Source organism: Chlorocebus sabaeus, chromosome 24 (assembly GCF_047675955.1).
Source record: "Chlorocebus sabaeus isolate Y175 chromosome 24, mChlSab1.0.hap1, whole genome shotgun sequence".
NCBI lineage: Eukaryota > Metazoa > Chordata > Mammalia > Primates > Cercopithecidae > Chlorocebus > Chlorocebus sabaeus.
The window spans coordinates 82611793-82619590 of NC_132927.1; the positions used below are offsets into that span (position 1 = coordinate 82611793).

Here is a 7798-nt window from a genome sequence, read left to right on the forward strand (position 1 = left end):
GTTTGTGGCAGTTGGTCACAGAACTCAGCTGCAAGAAAATTCGATACTCGGACATGGATCTGGAGATGGTGACTGAGCTCGTGAGGAGGGGGTTAGAATTTGTGCTCCCTCGTGACCTATGCCCCTGATCCACTCCCTTGACTGAGGACGGGCGGATCCAACTCCAGCAGGAAGCGCTGGCTGTGATGGAGAATCCAGAGACAGCACAGATGAGGGAGGGGGTCAGTGAGGGCCTCACCAGGCCAATAAATGACCATGAAACACAGTGGTTGGTGTTCATGGGTTCTGGAAAACACACTGAAATTCCTACATACACATATTTTGGTAGGAATGAAGAATTCACTTTTGTTCAATTTGTGAGATTTCTAGACAATTCAGCAGATTCTGAGAATAAATTCAGGCACATATGTGGTAAACTTGTAACCAAATTAAAAAGTAACTACTTTCAGTGAAATGGATATTAAATTGTTTTCTTTTACTATAAAGAGGGTGATTTTCAGAATAGAAGTGAGGCATGATAGCCTAATGGCATCCTCTGTGTCTCCTGAGAGAAGCAAGTAAAATCGTGGTTTCTATATAAAAATCCATCAACAGTGCCTTGTCCCTGAGAACGCACCTCCCATTCCTCCAGCATTAGGGAGCCCATGATCTGGGCACCAGCTGCTGCTCTCTGAGGTCCATCATCTGGTTGGTGCTAAACACATACGTCCTGGAAGCTCGTCCCAGACAGTGAGTGGGCGCAGCGGAGATGAAAAGGCACGGCGGCTGCCGGGCACATGGCGGACCCCTGATGGGCACCTAGAGCTCAGGGAGGCCTGATGGCCTTGCTGGACTTAGTTTGGACCACATGGTACAAAAAGGGAGCTCCATCAGACTCCTCATTTCTCCCTCACTGCTTGTGAAACTTGAATCCTAGGCAGACAGTGTCCACAGCCTCACCCGGCTTCTTGTCCCCTTTTCTTTCTCCATCTGTGACACCTGCTTCAGGGGTGTTTGATAGCGGTTCCTCTTATAATACACTTTACGAACTTAGAAACCTCAGTAGTAGGCATATAACTGTAAATATACGAGGCCGTCTGGGGAACTGTTAGATGAGAGGAAGCCAGAGACCCTGAAGGAGAGCAGCCCTTGACTTCCACCTGCACCTGCCCTGGGGCTGCACCTGCCCTGGGGCTGCCCCTGTCCTCTGTGTAACCTGAGCACCCCCTGGTGGTTCCATACGCCCCTGCAGGGAGGTTTGTGTCTGGGCTCACACTGACCTCCCCTCACTGTGTCTCTCACACAGTAATACACGGCTGTGTCCTCAGCTCTCAGGCTGTTCATTTGCAGATAGAGGGAGTTTTTGGCATTGTCTCTGGAGATGGTGAATCGGCCCTTCACAGAGTCTACATAGTATTTCTCACTTCCATCATACTTTATGTCGGCCACCCACTCCAGCCTCTTCCCTGGAGACTGTCGGATCCAGTTCATCCTCGTGCTACTGAAGGTGAATCCAGAGGCTGTACAGGAGAGTCTCAGGGACCCCCCAGGCTGTACCAAGCCTCCCCCAGACTCCACCAGCTGCACCTCACACTGGACACCTGCAAACACAGAGACATCCTGGTCAGAAACTGCCACACATATTCCCAGTTTCTCTCACTCATATTCACGTACATTCAACTCATTCCCCATGAATCACCTTTGAAAATAGCAACAAGGAAAACCCAGCTCAGTCCAAACTCCATGGCGAGTCCTGTGTGTTCAGTGTTGATCACCGAATAGAAACACCTGGGAATTCTCGGGCTGGAGCTCCCAACTGCAGGGTCAGGGCTGGGCTGCTTTTCATCAGCAGAGGGAGGGACCTATTTGCATGTCTCCTACTGTATAGCAAGCTCTGGGGTGGGGCGCCTGAGGAGAAGGCAGGGCCCAGAGCAGATGAGTGTTCTGCAGGAGTTTAGAGATATTGATACGGTTTTGGAAAATGTAGTTTCTTATTATAAATTTGTTTTGTGATAAACTCTTTAAACCTACAATTGTATTTGTAACTTATTTTAAAATAGTTTTACTGAAGTACAATGGACCTGTGAAAACTGCATATATTTAAACTTATCAGCAATCAATCATCTTATTTAATTTTTACATATGTGGAGAAATCATGGTATGTAGTATCAATGTTATTTCCGTGTTAAAGATGGAAAATCACCAGCAGAAGCACAGATGGGTGGTACAATGTTCCCAGAGATCACATTTGGTCAGAGTGAGCCCAGATACCTGGGTCTGTGCTTCTCACCACTGGGCCTGGCTGCTCCCTGAATCAAGCCCAACACAGTGTGGGTCATCCCAGTGATATTTTCAGAACTTTCTTCCTGTAATGAAAGCATGGTGTGATGTGTATGCACTATTGTGTTTACCTAATGAATGTAAAGAGAACACATATTATGCAGTTGTATTTTCACGAATATCAGACATTCATGTTAGTGTCTATTTTTCCATGAATCTGTACTGAACAAATTATCCATTCATTGATTTGTAATACTCTTGAGACATCATAACTCTACATTAAATATTGCATAAAGTGTGTGGTTTAATAAGTGCTCAAGCCAATCCTGGTGGCACACAACGGTAGTTTCAGCTACTTAGATGGCAGATGCAACAGGATTGTTGGAGACCAGAAGTTGGAGGCTACATTGAACTATGATCCCACCACTGCACTCCAGCCTGGATCACAGAGTAGGACCACATCTCTTCAGAATCAAACAAACAAAACAAAATGTAATTCCACTTGTGCTCATCTGTGCATCCACAAGAAACATTCAGATAATGAATAAATGACACTTAAAAGTTTCCTTGTGTTCCTGTGCAATTCCTTCTTCCCAATTATTTTCTTCCCTCACCATATTTTGAGTCAGTCCTTCACATTAAATACTTTGGTTTTGAGTTTCAAGAATTTACTATACGGGAATTATATAGTATGTGTTTTATTTGTGTGGCTTCTCACTCATCATAACTACTTGTGATGCAACCAAGTTGAGCATCAACAATGTCTTGATTCTAGTGATGGATATTATTACAGTACATTAGCACGTCATTAGTGTTATATATATATATATATATCTTCTTGAATCATTTCTAGTTTCTGAGTATTACACATAGAGGTGCTACTCAGCTTGGAGATGTAGGCATCCCATAAAAAATGTGTTATTATTCTTACAGCAACACTAAACTTACTGATCTGCAAATTAGCACATTTTTCTTAAATACATCAGATTTTTTGATGTTATAGGACAAACAATATATCCGAAATCTGAAGAGAGATAAGGACTTGCAGGGAAATAAACAGGAACAGACGATAATCTTTTCTGGGGCAGAGGCTGCCAAATGTCATTTAAGCTAGCACAAGATTAAAGTAGACATATTCATTGGATGGTTTCAATTCTGTGTGATAGAGAAGTTATTGTTTAAATTCTCAGTGTATACAGTTGAGGAATTCCTCCTGCTCTTGAACCTTTTTCTTCAGTCCTGGGGACATATCACAAAATGCTGCAGCCTCTACCCCTTGGGACGGTGCTGTCTGGGAAAGCAAAACAGCAACTACAGCTGAAATGCATCCAGGCACACCTCCCCATCACCACTACCGTGCAAGAGAAATTATCTGCAGAGGTAAAGCCATCAAAACTGCTCTTCTACAGACACTGGAGAAACCAGTAAGAACTGGGAGGGGACAGAGGAATGCACCAAATCCCTGTCCAGGCCCCCATCTTCCCTCAGGAGTGACAACCTTATTCAAAAGGAAAAGGCAGTAAAGAGGAAACTGAAGAAATCAGTGGGAAGACATAGGGGTTGCTGAATGAATATATGAATAAAAATGAAGAGGCCAGGTGTGATGGCTCATGCCTGTAATCCAAGCCACTCTGGGATGCCAAGGCAGGAGGATCACCTGAGGTAGGGAGTTAAAGACCAGTCTGACCAACATGGAGAAACCCCGTCTCTACTAAAAATACAAAATTAGCTGGGCGTGGTGGCACAGGCCTGTGATCCCAGCTACTCAGGAGGCTGAGGTAGGAGAATCGCTTGAACCTGTGAGGCAGAGATTGCAGTGAGCTGAGATCACGCCACTGCACTCCAGCAAGGAGAGAAACTCCATCTCAAAAAAAAAAAAAAAGAACAAAAAAAAAGAAGAATGAGAAGAATCAGCCGAGTGTATATGAAGGCCCTGGAAACCTAGCTACTTGCTACTCAGGAGGCTGAGGTGGGAGGATTCTATGAGCCAGGAATTCAAAATCACAGTGAGCTATGGTCACACCACTGCAGTCCAACCTGCACAGCAGAGTGAGACCCTGTCTCAAAAAAAAGAAAAAAAAAAGAATTAAGTATTTTACACAATTGTAAAGCTACTGAAATAGAAGAAGTTAAACTGCACATCCTCACGTATCCTCTGGCACTTCTGATATTTTGAAGAAGACAGGTGACCTAAGACCTTCAGAACAAGCTGATGATCTCAAATCATGAAAAGCTTCCACACACGACATTGGACCAGAATCCTCCTCCATATCCTCGTCCTACACATTATTCTTTTGCTTATAAACAGTCTTCTCATATTCTGCAGACCTGGCTGTTGTCCACCCATGTTGGAGTCTTGTCTCGTTTCTTACTCATCAGTTGTATAGTTGCTATTTAGAGCAAGTCTTCAGACTCCGTGTTTAGGCCTGACTGCTGACCACTTAAAGCTCTTTCCTCCATCTTTTTTTTTTTTTTTTTTAAGCATACAAGGAAAATCTAGTTAGAAATCACAGGAGCTCCCTCATGTGATGCCAATTTGACCTTGAAACCCCACAGAACCCTTCCTGCAAGTAGTATGCTCTCCCCAGCCCCCTACCAAACCGTGATAAAAAACCCTGAGCTGGTTTCCTTCCCTGCTCTATCAAGCCACCTTGGACCTTCATGAGAGACCTGCCCTGCTCTCAGCAGACTCCTCAAGGATGCCGGTAACTAACATTTCCATACTCACTTGGTGTGAGTGTGTAGCATTACCAGACTCAACATCCACAGAAAATTTTAGTCGAGATCTCTGCATTTGCATGGTGTCAGTTACACAACGGATGCTGGGAGCTTGGTGTCACGGCACCTTCCCAAGGACATGCCTGCTCCCTAACTCCAGAACACAGTTGGATGTGCCTCCTGGGGTTTGAGAAGCTCCCTTCATGTACTGAAATCCTGTCGTTATGTTTTTGTATTCTAGTGTTTCCCTAAAATTATAGCGAGATCCAGGGTTCATTCATGTGTATATTCAGGGCTCTGATTTTTATGTATTTTATTCATCTCTCTCTCTACCACTCTTTCTACCAAATTATACATTTTAAAAGTTGCAATATTTTAATGAGGTGAAATTAGCAAATAAGAATCTTTACATAAAGTGTACAATTTTACAAATAGACATAATCCTCACTTTTCCTAACAGAGAAAAAATAAATTATCCTAGAAATTTCCTTTTGCTCTCCTATAGTTTCTCCTTTCTACACCTTCCTTTCTTGTACCATGTCCACAATCAACTACAGATCTTTTTATGTAACTTTAAGTTCATTTTTACTTTATAGAAATTATAGAAGTGGAATCGTACATATGCGCTTGTATTTTTTTGCCTTATTTTTCTCATTCAGGTACTTGTTACTTTAAGCATGGTGTTGAGTGTGTCCGGCAGTACTTGATTGTAACAGTGGGTATTATTCCAGTAAATGAATTTGCCACAATTTGTTTACCAGTTAAGCTGCTGACTAACACTTGGATCGCTTTTGGTCTCTGGGTATAATAAACAAAGATGTTACTTAGCTTAGAGAAGTACCAGCTAAGAAACACATGGTTCTTATTTTTACATAACATGAGTAGCAGGCAAAGCAGAAAAGCTGCACACTAATCAGTTTGCTTCGATACATCAGATAATTAAAGTTGGGGAGCTCTGTGCATTTATCAGTTTGTGTGTTTTTGTGTGACAGAGAGAAAGGAGGAGAGACCAAGAAAAAAGAGACCCCAACTGTTTGGACCATAATGTATGAGGTACTCAAGTAAATACAGGGACTTAGTGCCTGATGGACAAGGTCCACATAAGATGGAGAGGACAACTTGATGCACCTCCATATGGGTATATATTAGTATTTATATAAATGCCATTTTCTAGTCATAGAAACACTCAGACACATTAGAAAAGATGTAGTGGAGGGGTCTGGTGGTGAAATATGATGGTGAAAACAACCCACATCTACAGCCCCTTTTCTGCCCTGTTGCATCTGCCCCAATACTGAGCTTTGATCCTGCTCATCCTGACCCCTGACAATCATCCTAAGCCCCCGTACTGCCCAAGTGCCCCCTGCTGGTCCTATGCACCCCTGCAGGGAGGTTTGTGTCTAGGCTCACAACGAAGTCCCCTCATTGCTTCTTTTGCTTAAAAATGCATAGTTGTATATTCAGTAGACAAAAGCTCAGCTGTAAGAATTGGTTCTTGGATGTGGATATGGACTCTTGAGAAGTGGGTTGTAATTTGTGCTCCCTTCACAACCCATGAACCTGACCCACTCCTGTCCATCTTCTAGGAGCAGATACAATTCTAGCAGGAAGCACTGGTTATGATGGGGAATCCAGAGACCGTGCAGGTGAGGGAGAGGGTCTGCGAGGATGTCTCAAGCCAGAAGTATTCTGAGAAACACAGTTGATGATGTTAACGGGTTCTGGACAACACGGTGAAATTCCCAAATACACACACTTTTATGAGACTAAAGAGCTCACTTTTGTCCAATTTGTGAGTGTCCTAGAACAATTCAGTAGATTTTGAGGTTAGATTCAAAAATATTAGCACGTTTCTTTTCTCAAACTTGCAACCAAACAAAAAAGAGAAACTGCTGTTAGAAAAATGAACATTGAATTATTACCACTCTGTGTGATAATGATGATTTTTAGAAATGGAGTGACCTGTGATAACTTAAGAGTGTCCTAATTCTGAGCCCACAATTAGACCTGAAAAGCAATCACAGGGAGTGAAACACCTGACTCAGTGAAGCTGCACCTGGCGGTCTCTGCAGGCCCTGAGTGGTACAGGAACAGCTCCTCCCTCAGACTCAGATTAAGGACAATTTCTGCTGTTTATCTGGGGAGGTGAGGGTGAGTGTGTGGAAAGAACCAAACTTACTCTAATCAAGATCTCTGCACATGGAGAGAAACCAAAGAATAGGAGAAATGACTGGTTTCTGTTTAGATCGAACAATTTCTTATGAGAAGGGCAATACCATGTCTGGATCCTGCACAGAATTAAGAAACAATGAATTTGGGGTAAAGTAGAAAATTACAGTTGCTTGCAGATTGTGTTATTAATTAAATATGTCATCTGAGAAAACGAAGTAAAATCGTGGTTTTTATATAAAAATCCACAGTGTGCTGGCCCTGAGAATGCACCTCCAATCCCTCCAACATCAGGGAGCCCAATAGCCCAGGTCGCCAGCTGCTGCCCTGCACTCTAACACCCGTCACCTGGTGTGTGCCGAAGACACCCATCCTAGGAGCCCCTCCCGGACAGTGATGGTGCACAGTGGAGACACTACGGCATGACTGCTGCTGGGACACGTGGGAGATCCCTGATGGACAGCTGTGCTCAGTGAGGCACCAATGGCTTTGCTGGAGATAACCTGGAGAACACGGTCATTAGGGAAGCTCCATCGAACTCCCACCCTTCTCCGGCACTACTTGTGAGTCTGGCATTGTGGGCTAGCAGTATCCACAGACTCACCCTGCTGCCTGTGCATTTTTCTGCCTCCAATACTTCCATCTGTTTTTG

The 7798-nt window shown here is 43.6% G+C and overlaps 1 gene segment (V, D, J or C); it reads right to left on the minus strand.

The window, feature by feature from the left end:
* Nucleotides 1–1038: 1038 nt before the first annotated feature.
* LOC140710013 (immunoglobulin heavy variable 3-7-like) lies at nt 1039–1931 on the minus strand. The segment is given in 2 exon segments: nt 1039–1580; nt 1679–1931. Coding segments are annotated over 2 exon segments (588 nt in total).
* Nucleotides 1932–7798: the final 5867 nt, after the last annotated feature.